General features: G+C 39.8%; 3 protein-coding genes across 4 annotated transcripts in view; all 3 read right to left on the bottom strand.

The window, feature by feature from the left end:
• LOC103149318 (GPI ethanolamine phosphate transferase 2-like) overlaps nucleotides 1-1,209 on the bottom strand; it is a 1,363-nt gene extending 154 nt beyond the window's left edge. The window contains exons 1-2 of the mRNA XM_016679802.1: nucleotides 795-1,209; nucleotides 405-697 (exon numbers count right to left, since the gene is read on the bottom strand). Coding sequence (XP_016535288.1) covers nucleotides 405-697; nucleotides 795-948 — 447 coding nt within the window. The 5' untranslated portion in view covers nucleotides 949-1,209. The remainder of the gene's footprint in view (nucleotides 1-404; nucleotides 698-794) is intronic.
• Nucleotides 1,210-2,707: 1,498 nt separating this feature from the next.
• On the bottom strand, nucleotides 2,708-9,392 carry LOC103149311 (translation factor Guf1, mitochondrial-like). The gene is made up of 17 exons (XM_007568403.2): nucleotides 8,869-9,392; nucleotides 8,635-8,746; nucleotides 8,167-8,315; nucleotides 7,656-7,736; nucleotides 7,493-7,570; nucleotides 7,342-7,425; nucleotides 7,194-7,258; nucleotides 6,902-7,105; nucleotides 6,335-6,474; nucleotides 6,031-6,154; nucleotides 5,126-5,258; nucleotides 4,667-4,810; nucleotides 4,332-4,465; nucleotides 3,633-3,734; nucleotides 3,146-3,265; nucleotides 2,996-3,032; nucleotides 2,708-2,922 (listed from the first exon to the last, which is right to left on the bottom strand). Exons 1-17 carry the CDS (start codon nucleotides 9,052-9,054, stop codon nucleotides 2,788-2,790), a joined length of 2,028 nt encoding a protein of 675 aa, XP_007568465.1. The 5' UTR covers nucleotides 9,055-9,392; the 3' UTR covers nucleotides 2,708-2,787.
• Nucleotides 9,393-11,662: 2,270 nt separating this feature from the next.
• The window catches only part of gabra2b (gamma-aminobutyric acid type A receptor subunit alpha2b), a 32,875-nt gene continuing 19,295 nt past the window's right edge, over nucleotides 11,663-25,242 (bottom strand). The window contains exons 8-10 of one of the 2 annotated variants that reach the window (XM_016679809.1): nucleotides 17,965-18,117; nucleotides 16,573-16,775; nucleotides 11,663-15,413 (exon numbers count right to left, since the gene is read on the bottom strand). In XM_016679809.1, coding sequence (XP_016535295.1) covers nucleotides 15,102-15,413; nucleotides 16,573-16,775; nucleotides 17,965-18,117 — 668 coding nt within the window. In that variant the 3' untranslated portion in view covers nucleotides 11,663-15,101. The remainder of the gene's footprint in view (nucleotides 15,414-16,572; nucleotides 16,776-17,964; nucleotides 18,118-25,242) is intronic. The other variant, XM_007568398.2, reaches the window with a different exon arrangement.

Below are 25,242 nucleotides of genomic sequence, written 5' to 3'. Positions count from 1 at the left end.
GCTAGCTAGCAGGCTAACCTTTTTCATAGCTCAAAAGGCAGCCAGCTTTTTAGTTGCCTTTTTTTATAGCCAGTTAGCTAGCTTCGTAGATAGCTAGCTCAAAGAATTTGCCTTTGCTAGCTAGTAAAGGTATATTAGCAGCTTGTTAGTGGTAGCCTCAACCCCCTCTGGTCATGAATGCCTGACAGAAAAGTCCCGCCAGAAAAAAACAAACAAACAAACAAAAAAAAAAAACTATATGAGATTAAATAGTCCTGCCACTGCAGGACGCATTTAGGGCTAACTTAAATTGTTTTATGAATTTAAGACATTTTAAGGCCTTTATTGTACATACATAAATTTAAGAGCATTTAATTCCTTAATTTTAGATACATAAATGTAATGATTTCTAAGGATGCGCTTACACGCTGTGGGAAAATATAACCCTGCAGATGTCTTTGCCACAGATAAAAGCAATCATATTTAAGATGTGGATAAATGTAGCACCTTACCTTGATCCTTGGCATGGTGACAGTGGGAGGTCTTGCCTTGGCCACGAAGCTGTGGGACGAGCCTTTCTCCACCAGGTACCGGGTGTAGGGCATGTGGGACCCCCCGGAGGGTCCAAACACGAAGTCCTCTCGGAGGGCATCCACCACCATGAGAACGACCCTCCTGAACAGGGGCTGGGGCAGGCGGGTGGAGTTGGGAGGGCTTCCTGTGAGGTGAGAACAAATCAGATGAGCTTAACCACAATGAGGGGGACAGACAGGTAGGTAAGTAGGTAGGGGAAGGGTGATGCTGAGGGCTCTCACCTGCCAGCGGCTCCGCGGGTAAATCCGACAGCCTGCTCTTGGATGAGAAAGAAGACTTGACAGGAACAGGGAAGAAGCCCCTCAGGAAGAGGGCAACGCCGAGCACTTCAAATATTAAAATGAAGCAGGCGAACACAGACGAGCGGACTCTCATGGTGGTTTACTGAGCGACTAACTTATCTGAATGGGGACAACTCGCTGACGACACATAGGAGCTGCAGCTGCCACGCATCATAGGGACAACCCGCCAAGCTGCGTGTTACCCCGCAACATGTCCGTCTCTCGGGAAAAGTAGCAAACAGTAGATGTTTATACGTATTTTTGGGATAGAAACACTAATACCAGTTAGCAATGTAGCCATTCATTTTAGCTTCCGCGTTGATAAACTACGGAAAGCGAGAAAACCAAACAAGACCAACGCGCTTATTAAAAGAACACTTGGGTTATGTTTTTGTTTGCGTCAGCCAGAACAAATGCATTAAGCAGGTACAGAAAGGGATTATTGCCACTGTAAAATAAATACATAATAATAATAATTTGGCTTTAATCTCAGGAACCAGATTTTTGTCATAATTCATAATTTCAGAATTTTCTGACTTTTATCTCACAATTTAATGTCAGATGAATCTGATTTTAATCCGAGAATATTCCGACTTCAGTCTCATAATTTTGATTTTTCTGCCCTCAGAATTCTGACTTTAATCTCAGAATTTTCTGACTTTTATTTTAAAACTATGAATTTGATCTCAGCAGGAAAACTAACTTCCTGGATGTACATGTCAGATTTAAAAGACCTGTTACGTGGCAGAGGAAGTCAAAGCATGATATTAATCTCAGAATTCTGAGAAAAAAGTAAGGAAATCTAAAACTATGTCTATTCATTGTTCAAAGCAGTGCCCATTTCAGTTGTGGCGTTTTGCATATTTTATGTCTTCCATGTTCAATAAACCTGATTTAAACATGGGCTCTCTGCAAAAATTGTGACAACCCGAAGAAGTGATTCATCTGTTTAAATCCAGCATCAGAGGTGGAGAAACTTGGGCACCACAGATCTAAGGTTTTACAATGATGAAATGGCCAAAAAAAAAAAAAAAAAAAGTTTCCCTATAATATTAGTTTTGTTCTGCTCTTAGAGGAGAAAGAACAAAGAATATCTAAAGTTTAACTTGTAAAAATGAAAAAAAAAAGAAGTACGTTAAAACAATGATACAAGACTAAACTACCCGTATGTACATGTCTGAGCCTCTGCTGCCATCTGCTGGGAGAATTTAGTCACTGCAAGACAGCTCCGTTTACACCAGTTCCCTGGGTTGGGCATTTATTTATGCTCGATTAAGGTACTTTATTCCTATAATTTTATATTCACAAAAAGTAAATAGTGTTGAATATCAAATTAATACACATCATAAAATTTATATCCAGATTCCTGCCTTACTAGTTAGAATTTATTTCTGGTTCCCTTCAATGTTAACATCTGTTAGCATACCTTGATTTGATATTTTATGGAATTTTAATAACAGCTAAAGTTGTGGAGTGTTAACACAACATGAAACCTGACTTCTTAATACCTTTTTTTCTTTTTTTTCTTTTTTCCTGCTATTCCATAAAGGCTAGAATTGCGGACTGGAAGACCTATAGTTGTTTCTCCCACCCGAGCTGTGGACCTCTACAGCTTCTTCAGAGTTACCATGGGAACCACTTCCATGTTCACCTTATTCGTTTTTAATAATGCAAATAATGAAATTGCATCACTTCTTATCCTCTAAATATCTATTAAAATCCCAACATGATTGAGAAAAATATCTAATTTTGTATTTCATTTCTGGTGCTACATCCATTTTTGATTAGAGAAATGTGAACAAAGCATCAGAAAGGAAACAAAAAACTAATAAAAACTAAAAGAGATTGCCAAAGTTTTAAAAAAGTTTAGCAATTCCTTTATTTTTTGATTACGGTTGCAGCAAATGCATAAATAATGGATTAAAATAATGTTTTATTTTTCTTTCCTCTTCAGAACACTAATGAAGGCGTCTTTTGGAACGTCAACGTTGCCGACGCGCCGCATCTTCTTTTTACCCTCGGCTTGCCTCTTCAGCAGCTTCATCTTCCGCGTTATGTCGCCTCCGTACTGCAAAAGATGAGCGGATTAAAACGACTTGCGACAAGATATTGCATAAGACAACAGAAACCATTCTACTTACACATTTCGCAAGAACATTTTTCCTGAATGCTTTTACTCTGAAAGAGGAACACAGCACCACGTTTATTCCAAAGTACCATTTATTGATTGTTGTAAGTTCAAAATGTTGCCGACGAATGGAGGAGCTCAGGGCAGACGCTGTACTACTTACGTTTCTCTTGCTATGACTTTACTTCCGATGGCTGCCTGTATGGCGATCTCAAACATCTGCCTGGGAATGGATTCTTTCAGGCGCTCACACATGGCTTTCCCCGTACTGTACGCACGCTCCCTGTCAGAAAAACCCAGTAAGATGATACAAATATAAAAAATAAAAAAAAAACATGCATTGACTGCCATAAAGATCAATTTTGCCGAACGATAAATTGTTCAAGAAATGACGGCGATAAATAATAATGTTGTTTTTGAGACCACTTTTAAGTAATATATATTGATAATAGTATAATGCAAGTTCACCCTCTAAAAGAATAGTAAACTTTAATTAATTTTGTACAGAACACATAGCGATGTAACTGTAGGATTTGAATAACTGTCTGATTATTCAAACTCCACAGAAACCAGTTTAATCAAAAACCAACTGAGGTTAACAAATACAACCATCCCCAGAATATTTCAACATAATAAAGACTAGACTGTACCTGTGCACGATGGTGGTGAGTTCCTCCACCGGCCGGCCGTTCAGTAGAATGTCCATCTTTATCAAATCGGCAGCCTGGTAATCTGCATTCTCATAGTCAAAGCTGTGGAAGCAAGAGATGGAAGTGGTGAGAAGAACACAAAGAGTTACTTCAGCAAAATCAAATGGGAATGACAAGAAAAACAACTGAACTGGAGGAAAATGATATTTTATTAGAAAACTGAATTTCAACAGTTGTAATTGCCGTCTTTTATTAGCACAAAGGGATGATTTTTTTTCGCAATATGCAGCATTTGCTTTAACTCATGACTGCCTTCAAATTCAGCCTTGCTTATTAGCCCCACCATCGTGTTACAATTTGTATATGTTTTGTTAACACATCCTCGCCTTCATAGCACATAAACAGCTGAATGAGGGACATTAAGGTGATAATATAAGGAGCTTGTCGAGTGTTTAGATTTCTAAACAGAGCCGCATAAAGTACATTTTGCACCCAAAACCAGACTGTCTGAAAATCCTGAGTGTGAGGACTTAGTTAGTTTTGCCTTCCACAGATCGGTAATTAATAATTCATTTTCTTGAATAAACACACAACTAAACATAGCAAATTTGTCCCTTTTCATTTTCTCCCGGTTTTTCTCTTGATGTACGAAAACCAGGCGTTGTTTTGAGCTGCATGCTGCGACCAGCTACAGTTTACCTGGCGTATCCGGATGACATTGATTTGAGGAGGTCGTAAAAATCCACAACGATCTCATTCAGGGGGAAGAGATACTTCAACATGACACGCTGCTCGTCAATGTACACCATGCTCTTCTGCACCCCCCTGCGACTCTGAAAGATAAACCACAACTTTCTTTTGCGAGGCTTTTTGGTTTTACTTTTGTCAGAAAGTCGAGTTTAAAAATTCATTTTCTGACCCACAGCACTTGTGTGAATTCTTAGTTTTCTAAACTGGTATGTTTATGTATGCAAAACTGCATCTGTACTGAGTTTTAATTCATCTCTTTAGCATTTTACTCCCATCCCTCTTACCAAGCACAGGCTCATAATCTTGCCGGTGTAAGCGTCTGGAGCCAGAATCGTCCCCAGCACCATGGGCTCCAAATATTCCAACACGACCGATCTGTCTGGGAACTGAGCCGGGTTCACTATGGTGGCCTCCTCGCCGCCGTGCTCCTGTGAGGACAAGAACACGAGAACACAGACGGGTTTTAGAGGTTCTGATCACATATAACAGACTTCATTAAGGAGAAAGTCAGGAGGAAAAATACCTTAGAATTGGAAAAACTGTTCCTCTATAACCAACTAGAAATTATATTATGATTTTTGATGAAAAGGATCAAATTCTACAAATATCTTATACTTGAAACTTCCTTTAAGTCAATAATTCTTGAATACTGATTTTAAAGAAAAGTACTAGTTCCACTGGCAGATTATTTCACTTATGGGAAAATGTCTTATTATCTCTGACATTTGTCGCCCTTCTTCTACCTTGATGAGCTTTGCCGAGGAGAGGATGGCCTTGTACGGCACGGTGGGGGAGGTCACTATGACCGACGCGTTGTACTCCTGCTCCAGTCTCTGATTGAACACCTCCATGTGAAGAAGACCCAGAAAACCAAGTCTGTGGAGGAGGACATGCAACTAAAACACAACTAGAAACCAGATGGAGGAAGCAGGAAAGTCGTCTAATGCCACGTTCACACAGCAGGTCGTGACGCTCAGTTCAGATTTTTTTTTGTGTGTGGTCGTTCAATCTGCTGATTAAATGCGAGCGCAATCAGAAGAAAAACGTGGATCGATTTTAAAGTTTATTCAGCCGATGCACAATCTACACACGACCACAGCAACAGCAAAGAAATCACAACGAATAGCAACGGCATTTTGTGGAGCATTGACGGCAATTTCTGTAGAGAAGTCAGGATGCGTACGGATCATGAAGCGATGCCAATAGAACAGATTCATAAGTTCATAATCATCGTTTTCTCCCGTTGTTTACGTCCTCATTTAAAGGCATCTGGCTTTTTCTGGTCTAGAATTATGACGCATGTCTCAAGTCAACGATGTAAAAGCTGAATAAAATGCGATGTGACCGTTCAGAGTGCTGACACTTTCAAAGCTATAGGATATGAATCTGAATTAGTTCCACGTATGGATGTGGCACAGATCAGATGTTTTTCCGGGTGAAAAGATCAGAATTGCGGAGAAAACGTCAAACATAGGTTACAATTTGGGGGGCGGAGGGGAAGAAGCGGATTTAATTCGCGTTTGCCTGCTGTGTGAACGTGGCCTTATCGCCAACATTTTCTCCTTGGTGACCTCGGTACAAATCCTGACCCCACCCTTCTTCACCCAGAAGTCCATTTTTCCTCTAATTGAAAAGCGCTGGTTCTGACCTCCAGCCTGCTCCCAGGGCCAGACTGCTGTCTCTCTGCACTGTGACACTGGAGTCATTCAGGGTCAGCCTCTCAATGGCGCTCCGCAGGGCCGGGTACTCTGATTGGTCCATTGGGTACATGCCTGAGGAGGAGGAAACGACAAAGGCAGCACATTACCAGCCACGCTGGATTCCTCACTGAAAGCCTTACGTAAACAAAACTTGACTCAGGGGCCAAGAGCAGAATAACTTTTAGACGGTTCCCCACTTCCAGTTTGAATCCGAGTTTACTTTTTAAAAGTGGAAATCAGGGAGAGTCTTACCGGCGAACACCATGGCTTTGGCAGGCTTGAAGCCGGGAAGAGCTTGGACCGGATGATCGTGGTGGTAAAGAGTGTCGCCAATCTGGGCCTCCTTCACGTCCTTCATCCCCGCAATGATGTAACCCACCTGGCCTGCAAAGCTAGAGAACGGCCATGTTGGTATTAGCATGAGACGCTAACGCGACGTTTGGATAAAACCTTTTATTATGTGGGCCAAAATTGTCGATCAAAAGTGACTGAGGTCCAAAAATACAACTTAAGAAATTTTTGAAAACTGAAGAAATACTAAAACAACAAAACAAACTTATACTTAATTAGTTAAAAGAATACAGCAGAGATTTGTAGGAAATGGTGGTGCAGATTATTGTAAATCAAAACGCAGGTTAAGATTTTGCATGTTTGTCTCGTTAGAAGAAAAATCTCCAATAAATATATGTTTTGAAGGTTCGACAGTTTTCCACTGTTCTTGACCTGGATTTTTATCTTCCAGGCTGTAAAAAGTTTGACAGGCAAAGAAGAAAATGAAAACTAAAGACCAGCAGTTAACGATACACACCGTCCACTTACAGTTTCTGTGTAGCGTGTTCCTCCGGCCGCAGCAGGCCCAGCTCGTTGACTTCGTAGGTTTTACTGAGATGCGCCGACACGATCTTGTCGCCCTTCTTCACCCGCCCTCCGATCACGGCGATGTTGGCCACCACTCCTCTGTAGTGGTCGAAATTGGAGTCAAACACCAGAGCTTTGAACGGGTCGTCGACACTCCCTCCGGGACTGGGGGGAAAAGAAGGAAAGCCTGAGCAAAACGAGACAAAACGAGACTTCACACGAGAGACGGAGAGAACTAACTCGCCGATCTTACTGCGGGATCCTTTCGACGACCGCCTGAAGAACCGCCTCCACGTTTGTTCCCAGCTTGGCGGAAATCTGACACACAGGAGGAGACGTTTGCGAGGCGCGCACGGTGAAATGTACGGGGAAACGGTTAGCATGTTCCCGCCATCTCTTACTCTGATGCACTCCTCACGTGGGATATCGAACACCTTCTCGATCTGTGACTCCACTCGCTCTGGGTCGGCGTTTTTCAAATCAATCTGAGGAGACAGAACAAAGTCACCTTTCCTTGTACAGGTAACTCTCAGTGGGAATGTCTGAAAGTACCTTGTTAATCACAGGTATGATAGCCAGCTGGGCTTCGAAGGCCAGGTAGAAGTTGGCGACGGTTTGCGCCTGAATGCCCTTTAAGAGACCACAACAGATGAGAGACCTCAAATCACGCAGAAAAAATAAATCCTCGGAAAGTCAATAAATATATATTTATTACTTGATTGGCATCGATAATCAACAGGACGCCTTGGCAAGCGGAAAGTGAACGGGACACTTCATAGCTGAAGTCGACATGGCCCTGGAGGGAAAGCAAACCTGCATTCAAAACTAATTCATAACACAAGACAGGGTTTCCCCCAATGTATTATAAGCCTGGCGGGCCACCAGGCTGTACTTGTGCCCCACCAGGCTAAACACTGCTTATTTAAGTCTTTTTCAAATGTTTGCATTTTTTAAGACTTTATGGTTGGTATTCAGGTGTTAAACTTCCAATCTTTCAATAACACATGATTACCAAGTGATATTTTCAAATTTCCTGTCAACTTTAAACATTTTTAACTCAAAAACACGACGGGCCGCTGGATGAATGACTGCCACCCAACAACCGAGCTTAGCAAGTTTTCTGGGGGAAACCTTGCAAGATATCTTTCTTATTTAGTCACATTACAAAAAACGTTTGGTGCTTGGGTTGGAGACATATTTTGAACTGTGAAGAAGTGGGACTCTACCGGCGTGTCAATGAGGTTCAGGAGATACTCCTGTCCGTCGTGGCTGTAGAACAACGAGGCCGTCTGGGCCTTCACGGTGATCCCTCGCTCCCGCTCCACTTGAAGTTTGTCCAGAACCTGCTTGTTCTTCTCCGTCTTTGCGATGGCGCCTGTTTCCCAACAGTATCAACATTAAGAGACAATTCCAGCACAACAGGCACACATGCTTACGTCACATTTCTAAAGACGCCAACAAAGTGGCAAAGCGGACAGTGACGATAATGATCTATAAACAAAACAGGACCAAGAACAGAGCCCTGGGGCACGCCAGATGTGAGGGCAAATGTCTCAAACTGAAAAGATTTGGTCTGATTTGGAGAAATCGAACTGAGTTTTACACAGAAATGTAATATTCAACTAAACAAAGGTCCACATTCCAGGTGTTTGATTCTGTTTTACAGAGGTGTGAGACTCTGTGAAGCTTTCTACCTGTCATTTCCAGCAGCCTGTCAGCCAAAGTGCTTTTCCCATGGTCGATATGGGCAATGATGCAGAAATTCCTGATTTTGTCCACAGGGAACTTGGACAGGTCGACAGCATCCTTAGGAACAACAAAGAGCAACTAACTCTATTAACTGTAAAGGAAACATACTAAATATTTCATATTTACTAACAGTAATCCATGCATGGTTGCCTTAACTGACTCTGAGGTGGGTTTGTTACCTTGGCTGGCTGTGTGCTTAAGCTCCTGAAGCTGCTGGATAATACAGGCAGACTTTTCACCAAGCGGTGTCTCAGCACCCTGTAGCAAATGTTGTAGCTCGGTATTTTCCTCCTACACACTTTAAACGGTAAAACCCGTCCTAGCAGTGAAATGTCGCAGAGCTGTTTGACAAGAAAATACGTCATATTTTCTAGAAACCTCACAGCATTATTATTATTGTTATTATTATTATCAGGGCAGGAGAAATGCTAACAAGCTCCCCAAAGGCTACCTGCGCAGCATTAGCAAGGTTAGCAACATGCTAACATAACAGAAACAGCTAAGTGAGACCTTAGTGAACAGTCTGCTTCAAATAAATAACACCCATAACAATACAGCTACGCTATAAACAACAGTAGTCCTTGCATGAGCTTTCAGGGTGCTGACATTTTGGGTTACAGGTCAGCTGCAAAGAATTATGGGAAATGTATTTCGTTCGAACCGGAACTTATGAAGAATGTTAATTTGAACCACTGGAAATGAAAGACCTAGTTTTTCAAAAATGTTGAAAGGCAAACACAATGCCAGACAAATTTATTATCGATAAAGAAATTAGCAACATTTTGAGGGAAAACCGCTTCATTCAGCTGTATGATTGTTTTTTATTTCACTCGACGCTCTCTCGACACCACTGTCCTTTTTGTGTAGAAGTTATATTGTGTTTCTTTTCTAAATGAAAACTATAATTTAGTTTCTCGTTTATGTGTTTATTTTGGCGAAAAGCAGGGAAATGAATTAACTGTATCACCTGGAAATGACAACGCCTCACTTTGTGCCCTAAACAATTGGGAGCCTGTTTGTAGTTGCACGACGCATTTGTTAGCTTCCAACACGTCTGACAGCCGTTAGTCCCGCCCACTCAGCCTGTCTGATGTGGGATAAAAATTGACGCCAGTTGCTATGACAACGATGCTGCCTTGAATAGATTATTGCTTTTCTTCTTTGAGCAAAAAATAATAAGCATCTATTAGCCCTAGATGCGGCTTGTCATGTTTTTTATGTGTTTTTTTTCTTTTTGTTTTTTTTTTACAATTATAATCTAGGTTATAAAGAATGCATATTTATCTTTGTCAGATAATAGTGCAACCCTCTTGAAAGCATTTTATTTATTTATTTATTTTCTCTTTGCCCCACACATAAAATGATGCTTGGAAATGTTTCTGGACAACATCTGCTAGCAAATGATAAACCAGACCAAAACAAACAAGTTCAGAATCACAATATAAACAGCATCTAAAAATAATGAGACAAAGGGAAACCAGGAAGTTAATTGGTCTCAAAACTCTTTATTCATATTTGTGGCTAAAAATATTTTTAACATCAACACGTGGAAATCTCAGCCATTTCTGCTCGACCTACTCGGTGTAAAGCTGGAGTTTTTATTTTATTTTATTGATTAATTGATTAATAATTGGATATGCATAATAGCAGTTTTGTTTCTTGTTTTTTTTTTTTTTTTTTTTTTTTTTACAGAATTTGAACCAGGTGAATTGAAAACTGCTGCTGGAGAACTTCTGAGTAAAACTAATTTACAGAAAAATATTTTTTTTAATCTTAAATTCAAAATGTATGTATGTTTGTTTTTTTGGTAGTTTTGGCTTCGTTAGTGTGTTGAAGCCACACTAATGTGTGGCAAATGGCTGTTTTTTGAGTTAATGATTAATCATTTCCTAAATTAGTTGCTGATTATTTGAATAATCTAGCCATCACAATTAATCGCTTCAGTCCTAAGCTGTGTGGATTTAGCACAAAAAGTCCATACAAAATAAAAAAAAAAATAAAATTAGTTATTGTAGCGTAACAAAATGTTGAAAAGCTTAAGGGGAGTGAATCGTTTAGCAATAAGTGTTTTAAGATGAACCAAAAATATATTAGGGTGGTCAAAATGAAAGTTTCCACCAGAATGCTCTTTAAACGTATCAAAAAGACTCTTTTCGCTCGAATGCCCCGATCCGACGTTTCCTAAAACCCCTGCAAGGCCGTCAATTATGTGGATTTTTGATGCGTGTCTGTAAGCAGCCGCGCAGCGCTGTGCGACCGGCGAGATACTTCCCGTCCATCAGCAGAGATTTCTGTCACGGTACAGTCTCTGGGCAGACAAGCGGGGTCAGCCGTGGACGGAGGAGGAGGCACGGCTCGGAAAGGAGGTCAGGAAACGAGCCCCGTATCACAGCTCAGTGCCACCGGGGCTTTCTGGCTAAATAATAATGGTTGTTGGCAGCATGGCAGCGCTGGTTGGCAGGATCGACTCCTGCAGAGGAACAGAGGAGCTGCTATTCCAGAGAGACAACGGGAAAACGCTGCTACTAAAAGGACAAAAAAAATAGGTTAGTTGAATAGTCAAAACAAACAAAAAAAAAATTATTTATTCACTTACTGTACTTTTTACCATTTTATAATGATATTATTGAACCAGAGTCTAAGCTACAGCGGCTGTTTGCCTCTGTGTGGTTGTTGCAGTGCGAACGGCCAGCGTCAGCGAAAGCATCACAAAAATAGACGCCAAGAGCTGGAAGAATGTGTTTTATTAAAAACAACTGTGCACTAAGTCAGTCCTCCATCTTCTGAACAATCATCTCTACCTGGAATGTTTGAAGTTTCTGCCTGGATGCCAGAGAAAAGGTCTTGGAATGTGAAATTAATCTGCATTCAAAGTCTGTTCAAAATAAGTAAATGAATTGGGTGAAATTAAATATGTTAAGCTGTAAAGTAAAAACATAGCACTTTATGAGAACATATATGAGGCTGAACATGATATATATATATATATGCACAATGACAGACAAAAATCATCAACCAAATGTTTTATATCATACATTTCTGTAATTCAGGGAGAATAAATTTATCCTTAAAAAACTTAATGGACACGGACATGGATTTAACTTAATATTCAGATTTTTTTTCTCGTGCCAGATGTTTGTGAAGCAGAACAACTGGTAGCTCCTGTTCTGTTTTGATGCTAATGGAAATAAATTACATGACCGCCACATGTACCTTCTGATTTTCCTCTAAAGCTTGACGGCGTCCTTTCACTGCAGGCCACAAACACAAACGATTAGCTGGATGTGAAAGAAAAAACAAGAGATATCTGACCCTTTTTTTTTTAACTGGAGTTAAAAATCGGTTCTATATGTCTGGATATTTGCGGTGACTCTCTCAGATTTCAAAGGATTTAATGATTCGTCTTTGGCGACGTTGAAATGTTTGGCGACGTTCCCTTGATTCTGATCGATATCCATTGACCGTCTCTCCCACCGCAACAAATCTCAGCATTGCTTATGGAGAACACAACTGTTGCATTTCAAAAGTTAACATAAAAACAACACACACACACTTCTTTTACATTTCTGTTCCTTCGCCATCTATTTCTTTTCTACCTCCAGTTCCTCCTTTTGTCTCTTTTATGCAAATTGTTTTCCTTTACTTAATGCAAAAGCAATCAGTCATCTGAAATCCACAAAAGCCTCTAGCTTTTTGTCAGTGACTGACACCGGATTAAAAAACATATACAACCTTACAGTGTAAAAGTCACTGTAAGGTTGTAGCTGGCCAGCAGGGGGCGACTCGTCTAACTGTAAACAGAAACAAACATCCGCTCTCATCTTTTACACTTTTTTTCCAAGGAGTTTTTCCATCTCACCATTTTAATGAAATTTGTATCACTTACACTAAAAAGAGACAGTAATGTAGATGAATTTATGATTTTGATGATATTGTGTCTAAATTGGGTATGAAAGACATTCTGGTCATCCTTTTTTTTTTTTTTTTTACAAATTCATACACTTTTTTTTTAAACTTAGCCACCATCTTCCATTTTGTATCGGTGTTCCATCGGTTTGCTTCACTCAGTTTTTAAGTTGTTCAAGAAATGAAGATTAATAACAAAAACATTTCAAAATTAAAATTTATCTGTACATTTTTCTGAATATGTCAAATTTCATCCTAAATTTATTGATTTTATTCTGTTCTTTGTTTTGGTTGTACAACTTCGAGTAATCTCCCACTGGGATTTTTTCCCCTTTTTTTGCTGACAATTAATTTAAAACTGGAACAAAATCTCCTCAACGGAGGACAGAACCGTTGGAAAATTGGTATAAAACAGCTTTTAAAAAAAGTCAAGAGCAAAACTAGCAAAGAACATTAATACACAAAATAATTAAGACGTAAAATGACCCCAAACAAAAACAACTAATAAAAAAAGAAAAGATAAACATTAAAACAAAGTGGTTGCAGAGAAATAATGCACTCAGACATTTAAAACTGCAGTATAAAAGTGGAGTAAAATGCTGTTGTCTAACGTGGGATGGATCCTATCGACCGTACATCAACTCGTAGTTGCCATAGGAGACCCATATAAATATCCGTCACTATGGAGATTTCTTTAAGTTATTTTGGTTAGATCATGGGTCATTTTTTTTTTTTTTTTTTTACCAGAGTCAACAGTCTCCAACTGGGATAAATGCAATCATAGGCGATGGGGTGTGACATAAACTCTGGAGAAAAAAAACAATAACAGCAAAACATATGAGAGATTTTATGATTATTTAGCTCTATAATTTAACTTACCAAGAAAAATCAACTCCTCTGTTAGTTCCTGTGTCACAACTACACAATCACCATTTTATTCTCTTTTCTACTTTTATCAGACACTGTTTTCTGCCCCTGCATTAATCCTCTCGTAACTGGAAGCATAAACATGCCACCTGGATTTATTTAGATTTTTCTGTTGCAGAATGATCAAAACAAAGTGCAATGAGTGACTGTTTCTTCCACTTTTTTTTTTAAGTGACTTCAATTTTTAGTGTATGGAAGCAAAAAATAATTTATGAGGGTTTTTTTTTGGCTCAGTCAGAATTTGAAGTGCAAAACATAAAATACATCTCATCTCTTGTAATGGCAATGTAACAGGAGGGTTAAATAATAGCATATGGTGACATAATTATAGAGATAAATTGGCAGAAAGCACTCAAATCATGTATGACTTAATGCAATTGCATGTTGTCTAAAAACTTTGTTTTAAACAATTTTCACATTTATTTTAGTTCTGATTCCAGTCCGACCTCCAGCTGACAGACATTATTAACCACATCTCCCTACTGTCAACCATTTTATAGATTATTGAAGATTACTGTGAATTGTAGGTTGTCATAGCAGTTCCAAAATGTTCACCAGTCATGGATGAATACAAAGTACAGCATGGTCGATACAAAGCATCTCGTGGCACATGACACCATTTCATATTCAGAAAAGCTCAGAATCAGAAACATCAAAGTATAAAATTATGAAATATGCTGAAAACAAGAAGGCTGGAAATGATTTGTTGAAATGGAAGAAGGAAGGGATGTAAAAGAAATGCATGTGGATGAAATGAAACCAAGCGCTGACATAAAGCCATTCCCTTTAACATGATCACAGCTAAATGCTAACGCTGATGCTAATGCTAAACAGTCAGCCAAGACGGCGTTTCCTGGTGTTCATACTTTCACTTCGTATTTTGAATTTCATAAAAGAGTCCCCCTGATTTCGCTTGGTTTTTCTACGGAAATACTGCACTGAAATCAAACCCGACACGTAAACGCTGGAAAAACACAGACATTGTTTCTGACACACGAGTGATTTTTTTTTTAACCTTTTCTCTTTTTTTTTTTTAGTTAAGATTACTTCAATTGTCTTCTGTCCCAGATTATAATATAAAACAGGAACAGTATTATACAGATGTGAGTTATCTACTTAAAAAAAATGTCGTTCAAATAATTATGAACGAAACCAAAAAAGTTATTTTCAGTTCTTTCCATTCAAAAATACAAAACAATCCTGTGATTTTACCTCTTATAGGTGAACACATTTAATATATTGGTAAATAAAATGCATGTGTGAATATCCAGGGTCTTTTCTCCATTTGGTTTGTATGTACAGTGGCCATGTGAAGGTTTCCGTAGACATGACTTTTAAGGAAATATGCACTTGATTCAAAGTAACCACACGATGTATCACAATGAAACCTTAAATATATAAATATACGTACACATTTACAAAAGCCGGGCTTCTCCAAAAGTGCTGCAGAAGGTGTAGAAAACGGGAGGAGAAAGAGGATCACGTTGCAATCCAGGGCTGCAAAAAGTATGTGTACCGCAGTTGCTGGAGGTATTTGGTTCGTCTCTTCCACGGGTCGGAACCCGTCCGAAGCCGGGTTCTAGTTGGACGGGACCATATCCTTTATAACCGGTTCTCTGTTTAGGTAGGTGGCCCAGTAGACCAGGTTGAAGCCGCCGAAGAGAACCGGGAACATAATCCGCGACAGCCTGTCAATCCTGCTGACGCTGTTGAACGTCTTCTTGGCTTCCGGGGCCTTGCCGTCCGCTTTGGCCTTGCCGAGATCCACGGTGCCGCCTTTGGCGATGGTCGGGAGCGTGCCGGAGTCCTTGCCGACGTTCGGCGCGTAGTTGGCTACCGCTACGGCGTAGGCGTTATTCTTCTTCATCACAGAAGCCCTCTCTTTCTTCTGTTAACAGACAGAGGGGGAGAAGTTTCACGAAGCCTAGCTTTTCATCGCCCGTCCACGGATTTTCAATGAGTGCAAACTGAGTGCCTCGGTGGCTGGGACGCATTTTGTAAGGGACGAGATCGGTCAACGGCGTATTTTGTATGAATGCTCATTTTCATATTTTTCAAAAATGGCAAAGAAAAAAGGGAGCTTCAGCAGCTATAGACAAAAACAACTTGGTACTGACACCTAATCTTCTGTTTATTTTTACTACAAGAAGAGGAGAACTTTGGTTCCTCAACATGTCAAGCCCCTTGATATGCAGTTACAGCACTTACAGAGGAAAAAAAAGTGTTACAAAGTAATTTTCATTTTTGCTATTTTGATATATTTAAGTATTTCAGATGCTAAAACTCATTTAAATATATGAAAAGGATTTAACATTTAATACAAAATGTAAGTTTTAGAGCTTCAGAGCTAACTACAAACATACATTAATCAGAAACGACCAATCAGAGCCAGGAGAAGGGTGACAGCACTGTCAATTACACTTGTCTACCTGCTGCTCACACTCCCCCTTTCTTGCCGAGAGAAATGCTAATGCTACTGCTAATGTTAATGCTAGTTAGCATGACCACCACTGATGACAGTGGATAAGTAATGTTCCTGTAACAATGAGTTGTTTCTCTGCACGAGTTGATTGACAGCACAAAGACCGTCCTCCTACTGTTTTAACAAATATGTAAAAAGCATTTTAATACAGCAGCTTTAATGACATGTAGCTGCTTTTTGTCTTTCCCATGTTACTTCCAATTGAAATTAAAATTTGGTTGATGATCAGAAACAGTTAAGTGTGACAAAAAGAAGGAAACACAAGAAATTAGTAAGGGGGAAACGTAGTTGGCTCTACGGTCCAATCCCCACAAAAACAGAAAATGAACAGAACATACTTTACAGTCATATTGTCCTAATTCACTGAAGTGGAACCAATGTGCCAAATTGAATAAAAACAAACAAACAAACAAACAAAAAACAAACCCAGAGAATTAAATGAGAAATTGCCATTATTCCCATTCCTCTCCAGGAAATGCCTCTGGAGCCACAATCTGCCGCGGTGCAGCGCTAATGAATTCTCTTTGAAAATGGAGGCTGTCGGAACACATGGTTTCTTCTTCATTACCTTCTCACTCACGACACTCTTCCCATCCCAGGCCCAGCCGCGCTTTGTGAAGTAATTGACAGTGGCGAACTCGATCAGAGCGGAGAACACGAAGGCGTAGCAGACGGCGATGAACCAGTCCATGGCGGTGGCGTAGGCCACCTTGGGCAGGGAGTTCCTCGCGCTGATGCTCAGAGTGGTCATGGTGAGGACCGTGGTCACGCCTGGAACAAGACAACAGAATGTTTCGGGATCCACCTGTGATCGTTTTTATGGCTCTCTGCAGGTTCTTTACAGCGTAAATGTTCGCTATCTTTATACACGTTGTAAGTTATTGTTTAAATCCAGAAAGTTTCACGCATGTGCCCAACGCTGGAGAGACAATTCTTTTACTTGCCATCCATAGCCGTGGTAGAACAAAATGTTAATAAAATGAAACATGGAGACGTCGGTATTACTAAGTTAGTGCAAAGGGGAAATGGCGCAGAAAACCCATTGGAGAATAACTCAAAACCATTCCTATTCTTCTATTTTCTCGCACTCTGTGGACTACTCCACACAGAGACTTGTTGCCACAGCAACAGACTGACAACAGCTCCACTAGTGTGTCAGGATTAAACATCAAAAGCCACACAAACATTTCCCACATAAAGAACAGAACATTCAGTCTGTCACAGTATCATGTTTTCAAGCTTGATGTTTATTTTGTGATTATTAATAAGTGATAATCTGAATGCTGGAGGAGTGAATTAGCTCATTTAAACTCCTGCTCTACTTCAGTAGAGCAGGAGAGTTGGTGTGTGGGTTGGGTTGTTTTGATTTTCAACTGAACCAAAACACATTGAATTCTGCAGCACATCCACATGTTAAGATTGTCAAAGTCAAGCTAGCGTAACTGACCTACTTCCCTCTCCCTCAATATTTTTTTCAATTAAAACATTTTTTCTTTACTTCTACAATGTTGTACCTTGTTATGCAGTTGTTGTAGTGTTCACAATTAGTAGCAACGCATTGCGTCTCTTTTTATTTTACATATCGTACCTACATTTAAGATTTAGTGCGTTATGTTGGCGACTTGACAGCTAAAACCTAATGGTAGTCATCGTCATCATCAACAGTTTTTTTCCTCTCAAGCAGGGAGCTGGAGGGTGGGATCTTGTGTCCATGACAACATGCCGCAACGTGTCTATAGACGGATGTTCTGACCCATCTTATCCAACTAACATGAGCTCTCTGTTCAGTCCATTAGCAGCTGGTCTCTTATATCCCGTTTCCTTAATTTCTAATGGCTTAGAGATGGAATTATCATGCAATTGGTGTTAAATTACCTTCATCCAACTAGAAGTGAGAACATTATAGTAAGGTCTGGAAGGTAGGGAAAAAGAAAAGTTGATGCAGAACCACTCTACGTACCAAACACAGTCCTAGCAGGCACCGATTCTCTGTTTAGCCAGAATGACACCTGGGAAAGGATGACTGTCATGATACACGGGAGGTACGTCTGAATGACAAAGTAACCAATCTTCCTCTTTAGGTGGAAATGAGCTGTCATCACTGTGTATTCACCTGCAAAAAAAAAAAAAAGACAAGGACAACGTTAAATAAATACCAGAAAGAAAACGTCTTCACTGGTGTATAAACCCTGCCAAAAATCCATCTGGTTTATACAGGTTTTCAGTCCTTTTTGTCTGGTTTGGTTTAGTCAAGTCAAGTTTATTTGTAAAGCACATTTCAGTAACAAGGCAGTTCAAATTGCTTTACATCATAAAAACATCATACAGTCACTGATTATGAAACAAGCAATAAACATTGCATTTTGTCAAATGCCATCTTCAAAAATCACATCAAACATGTTGATCAATGTTCCACTAAACAGCTGAAAGCAGGTGGAGCTTAAGCCTTGGCTTAAAGGGAATCACCAGGTGTATTTCTGTTACAAATGTGAGTAAATCTTTGACGCTATTGCGCTAATGTCGAAAAAACACAATTTTGCAGTTGCAGTGTTTCGATTCAATACGAAATTAAACTAAAATCACACCTGAATAAGCGTAAGCACACGTTACGCAACAAGTGTAACAATCATGGCAGCGACAGATGTAAACGGTTACATGAGATCATATTTATAATCCAGCCGTGGCGCTAGTGCTCATCATTCATCAGCCAATCAGAGGAGTCATCGGTGTCTTACTCAGGAGTTGGAGTGGCAAGCCCCGCATGCTTGGAAGGGGCTACAAACACGGCTTTTGGAGGAAACAGTAGTTGGCGATTTTAAGTGGATTCAACATGTTGGGATGACACAGAGGTTTTTTTGAACTGAGCTCTGGTGGAGCTAGCTGCTTATTGTTCTGAAAAAACCAACAATGAGCCATGATCCTCCTACTACTTCTTGTTGTCTTCTTTGACGTTTTCATCATCCGGTTGTTGGTCATGTGACTCAAAAGGGTTTCCATTGCTGTTTTGTGAAATATATGCGTTACGATGCGGCTGAAGAACCACCTCATCCTAACAAAAAAACCTTTAATGAAGGTTTTTCTAAATTGGTGTGTTTCCATTATGCAAATTTATTTTTGCACTTTCAATTTGCACAATTTTATGGTGAATGGAAACCCAGCTAGTAGTCTGGAAGTTTGTTCCAGATTCTGGTGTTAAATTATAGTTAAGATAGGCATCAACGCCCCTTAAACTCATGTAGATTTTTTTATTTACAGTAATTTAATAAATTATAGCCTGTTCTGCTAATAAAGATTAGAAATAAAGACACCTCTGTGTTTTCTTAGCAGCACAGCCGAATGTCTGACAGGAGCATGAAACTGTGTCAGAGCTGCACTAACAGGCAGGCAAGGCTTTCCAAATGGAAGAGATCTCAAAGACCAGCCAAGATTAGCAATGAGAAGAAAAAGATGTGTTACCCATGGCAACAGAGCAGAGAAACATAGCTCATTTGTTGTGATTTGGAAATGAGCGCCTTGATACAGCCATCCGTTTGGCATGAAGGAAGTCCTTTTCAGCAATGTGAACGAGGGGGAAAGGAGGGTGTCAACTAAACGGACTAATCCTAGAACGTCTTCTTTTCGTTCCCTCTTCGTTTTGGTATAAAAACGGTGGCATCGCTTGTGTTTCTGTTGGAGCTAATTCTCTCTGTCACCTGCCACACACAGAAGCTCAGAAGCTCTCGGTACGCAACGGAGAGCTCTACATCTTGTGTAATTTCATTTGCATGCCAGTCCCCGTGCCTTGGCTGTGGAAAGGGGGAGGTGTATGAGCCACGCGCTGGAAGAGGCCGAGTTTCCTTCGCAGCAACCTATGATGCTTTCATCCACAGGGGAGATAACGACTGGATTCCACAGAAAGTAGTCCCATCAGCATTCCCTCAGCCAAAGCACGCACGGATCCCTGATCAGTCACCGGCAGGGACTAATTTAGGAATCACAGGGGGGCTACATGGCGCTTAAGATGCATACAACGATTTAATTTCTTACAAATAATGCTACTGAATAGGCAAAAACAAAACCTTATGGTTTAAATAAAGTAGAAAAAAAATAATCATAGCAACATTTCTATGTTTTTAAGATGCCAGAACAAGCAGAAGTTTCCTGGCTATATGGAGGACAGATTAACATTGTGTTTCCCTCCTCCACTTGTTGCTGTACACTTCTTTCCCTCATCAGCAAAAGAGAAGTTCAGCCATTTGGAAACATTTATGAAATTATGAAAGTTATGATAGACTAAATTAACTTTCAAGAGTGAAAAATGTTTTTTCTTTTTTATTTCTTTGAAAAATAGTATTGTCTAACCACTTCACCCATGCGGTTCTTAACTTCATTAAATAACGCCTTCCTCCTCACTATTTGGTCACATGATCAGTGTTTTTTTTGTAATTCAGTGTTCAATAAAGTTCAAAAATACAAAAAAAAAAAAAAATTAGCTGAGCTTACTGCACTGTTTAATAGGATCAATAGGAATGTGCGTTGCTGAATTAAAATAGTTTTTTTTCCCAAAGTGCCTAGAGATAACGCTAAATATAAGAATTGAGTTGTATTTAATTGAACTGGACTTCGGTTAGGATGAATTTTGACAGATCACTATAACACATCAGCAACTAGGCTGGAGTGGCCTAGTCAAATTCTTAGCTCAAATCCAATTGAGATGCTGTGGAGTGGGCCTTTCACATCTATAGGGATGACAGTTTCCACAAACCCAGTGATTAGGCTTTTGGGGGAAATTACTTTTCGCCAATTCTCTGATAATAAAATTTATTTGATGAGCTGAAGTGTGACGAAAAGGGAAAATCCAGAAGAAATCTGTATGTGTGTTGGACGTCATTATTGTCAACAAGTTTGCAAAGCCAATTATTTATTTTAAAGTGCCCATGCCCAGATTCAAAAAAATAAATTTTAAGACCAAGCAGAAACAAGCGAGTTGTGCTGCAACGGCTTCGTCTTGCCTGGCTGGACGGTGCGGCTACAGATGCAGCAGGATGTCCGTCCCTGTCGGACCTCAGAGCGGCTTCGTTAGCGCCCAATGACCTAGTTTGTTAGCATGCTGCACACCAACACTGACACAAGAGCGATGAATGATTAATGTGGAGCCAGCCAATCAGATAATGTGGAGAGGCCAGTTAGACGAGAGAAACAGCGACTGGCAGCATTCTGCCTTCCAGTGACGCACCAAACGCCACTTAACCCAGAGAGGAGCGTGGAGTGACGACGGCAAAGTGTTGCTCAGTGAAACTGCAGCAGGGATTCCCCTGATAATGGGATTCACTTACTGGGTGGGGGGGTGGGGGGATACATAGTGGTAATTGTTATCTAACAGGAGATGTTGGTGGAGCTCTTGGTTCAGAGACATGGTGAAAATAAGTCCAGAATATTTCTACAGTAGAGACTGAAATGTTTGGACATAGCAGAGAACTACATGTAAATTCATTACTGTCAGTTTATAAGGAAGGAAGGAATTGAATAAATATCTGGAACTGAAAGAAGATACAACTTTCTTTCCTCCATAACATCACAGGAAGTTATTAGTTTAAAAATGGATTAAAATGTCTAAATGACAGTGGACTGCTGACTGCTGGAAGCTGAATGAAACTCATCTGAGTCTTAATGACCCAGAATAACGGTGTGTTGCTTCAGTATATCTACTTCTAGATTTTGACATAAGAGTTTTGCAAGACTTTCACCCACATGATCCTGAAATACATAAAAGCTGCAGATTAAAATGTCCAAAAGTATAAAGTGGAGCTTGTAGGGAGAAATGAAGAGCTCACTGTTGGTGTTCAGACATCTGACTCCACAACCAGGCTCTGCAGACCGCCCACTATTCCCTCAAGAGTTCAGCTTGGAGGCTGTGCGGTTCTGATCGATGTCCGCCGCCAGGGACCAATTCCTCAAAGTCTTTCATAACCATCAGATGTGAATCCGACTGCAAGCTCTTCAATCTCATCTGGTTTGTCTTCAAAACACAACCATTTCCAGAATTTTTAAAGTCTGTGTTTTATTTAAGCACCTCATCTAATTGGCAATACTTCAAGAAATATGTGGCAGTAGCTTCTCTAAGTAGGAACAACAAAAGCATGGAAATGGAGGCTGTGAGGCATGTGTAATTATGACCAACATTTTATCTTTTGTGGCATCGGATTGAGCAACCTGGAAACCTGTTACAGAAATATGTTCACTAGAACAAGATCTTCACAAGGCGCTACATGGTGCAGTTATGCCATCTGTGTATTTTATGTTCTGGTGATGCAGAAAGCAAGAGGACGGTTGTCAATTTTCAGTCACAAGGAGTGAAAAAGCTAAAATTTCATAAATTTGGAAGACAAAAGTGAAGTTTTGTGGAGTTTTGGGCCACAAAGTTCTGAACATTTTTTGAGAAAATTTCTCAAGCAAAATTCTGACCACTAATAACTACTCTACAGAACCCTGCTTCAAAAAGTCCTTTTAAGCCTCTTCTAACCTGTCACATATGTCTTCTGACCAACCCTCAGTTAGAGTTAGGGCTGGGAAATAAACCCATAATAATACCAATCTATTATATCTGATATAATGCTCAATAATTTCACTAAATCCAGAACCGCACAGCATCCTGGGAGATGTAGGCAGAGGAAAGACTTTAGCCACTAATCTCTCATGGCGAGCGAAGCCAGGTTGTTGGCATCAGCTATGTCTCTCACTCTGTGGTTACCTAGCAACAACCTGCTGAGTAACTTGCACAGCAGCAGTTTCACGTTTTGACACCGAGCCTCACGACTGGTAAAAAAATAAAAAACAACGGCGTGGAGTGAAAGGAGAACAACTTCTCCAGAGGAAATTTTGGCTAAAACAAGGTCATATCACCAGTTTGGCAGTATTTCAGATAATTGTCGATATCAACTGATATGAAACGATTATATTGTGATACGATTCTCAGCCACATCGTCCAGCCTTCAGCTTGAGTGACAAATAGCTTCTGATATCTTTGAGTCTTCTGAAACTTTCCTGACCATGTTTGGAGTGCTGCGCTACAACTTTATCATTAGCTTAAAAACATTTTTTTCCATTGCAATGTGCACCGTTACCATAGCAACACACCTTGAATCTGGTTCATCTGTCAGGTGAATTTTGCGACCCCTCAGGGCTTCACTCTCCATTCGCCGCTCTTACCCCCTCCCCCTCACTCAGGTTTTTTGTTGTCACAAAGTAACGCGACGCGTCAGCTTTGACCCGGTTCTGTTAGCCGTTCACGTCGCCACGGCAGCGCGGGGCGTCCCGACCTCACCCACAACCGTCACGTCTACACTGCACTGATGTGGCGGCCTACTTAACACGTTTTGTGTTCCTCACTGCCTCCACCTGCTCCAGCTCTGCTGCTGTTTATGCGTTCTCCCCGGAGGGCGTTTATTTCTAAGTTAATAACCACTGAGAGGTCGTTTTGCGCGGTGCCCTGTATGATATCTATCACTGTGCTGCGTGTGGCTCCATATTGCCACAGCGGATGGCCTAGTAAAGAGAGCCAGTTACAATGCAGTCAATTGATATTAATGCTTTTTAAGCAACAGGAGATTAATTAAAACTGTGGAGAACTCTCAAGACTTGTAAAGGTATTCATATGCCTTACATTTTTTGGAACATTGTGTCATATTATTATGACACCATGGGATTTAATCAGACAAAGTTTATTATTGCATATTGTAAAGGAGATATAAAGGGATGCCTGGTTTGAAATTATTTTATTAAATAAGAATCTGAAAAGTGTGGCATAAATGTGTAAGACTCACATTGTCAGGGTAATTGTCAGGGTTAGGACTGAAGCGATTAATCGGATTAATCGATTATTGAAATAATTCTCAACTAATTTAGCAATCGATTAATTGTTAACTGGAGCATACAGACTCAAAAAAATGCCATTTTATGAAAGAACAATGTATTGAGTAGTAATTAAGTCAAAACTGGATAAAAAAAAAATATATGCATTTTACATCTATGATAAAAAAAAAATACTTTCCTTGTAAGTATGTTCTACCCAAAACTCCTCAGGTGAAAGACAGACATCACCTGATTCAAAATATGTAAATTAAACGCTATTAAGCACCTTTTCCTATACAGTTATTAATCGTTTAATTGAGAAAATAATCAGCAAATCATCCAAACACTGCATTGATTTAAGTCATGCAGAAGGAGCTGAGCATCTCACACTTTGACATTACAAGTGTTTCTTTTAGCTGCACCTTTGCAACAAAGGATCAGGTGTTCACTAAAGGAATGCTAAGTTATTGCATTTTAGGCAATAAGATGTTTATTCCCTAAATTAAGAAGAGGAATTGAATTATTTATTTCCATCTTTTAATGCATTTCTAATGAATGCAAAATCTGCAGAATGCGGCAATTTTTTTAAATCTGGTTAATTGATAGAATAATCAATAACTAAAATAATCGCTATCTGCCACCTCAGACAGGTTATTCACTCATTAAATGATTTCTGAAAGTGACTGAATGCACAAGGAGCTAAATATAGATGAGTTTGAAAATCTTTTTTATATCACACGTTTTTCTTTCTTTTTTGCAGTTATATGCCTCTTCTAGTTGGTCTTTCACTTGAAATTCCCACAAATAAAATTCAATTTGTAAATAAGATGTCTCATAACAGCTGTCCAGCACAGTGGCAAAGAGGTGACATTTTTTTGTTCAGCCCCTGGACACAAAGCGATCGTCGGTTTGATGACAAACTCATATTTACACCAAAGTGAGATGCAATCAGATGTCAGATAATATCCATCTGAAGCCCAGACTCCACTTATGTTGAATTAAAATGTATTAATCATTACAGACGAGTTGAAACTGAACCAGTGTGACGTTGCGTAATGTAAGCAGTGTATAACCATGCATGCCATCCCCAAAGATAAAAATGGTGATTTCAGAGTGAGTGATATTTCCGAGTGGCCGCTGCAGAAAACATCACAGCCTCTTCTTGTTTTTGCTGAAGAATCCCACTAACTCTACAGTAGCTAAATCCACAGTCAGGTTTTCTTCTTAATGGCTCACAAGCAGCATTTTATCTGATCTTCCAGTCTGTCTCAACGTGATATCTCTCTTTTTTTTATAGATGCATGCTACCTCAAGCTCTGCCCCCATTTCTTGTCATCTGTGTTAGCATGCTTACTTGAAATGTTGCTTCTATTTTTAGCCCTCATTATCAGTTTTTTTCTTCTTTTTT

The sequence above is a fragment of the Poecilia formosa genome, unplaced genomic scaffold, assembly GCF_000485575.1.
Source record: "Poecilia formosa unplaced genomic scaffold, Poecilia_formosa-5.1.2 Scaffold221, whole genome shotgun sequence".
Classification (NCBI taxonomy): domain Eukaryota; kingdom Metazoa; phylum Chordata; class Actinopteri; order Cyprinodontiformes; family Poeciliidae; genus Poecilia; species Poecilia formosa.
Note: the sequence above shows the minus strand (reverse complement) of the source record. Positions and strands in the feature narration are given on the sequence as shown.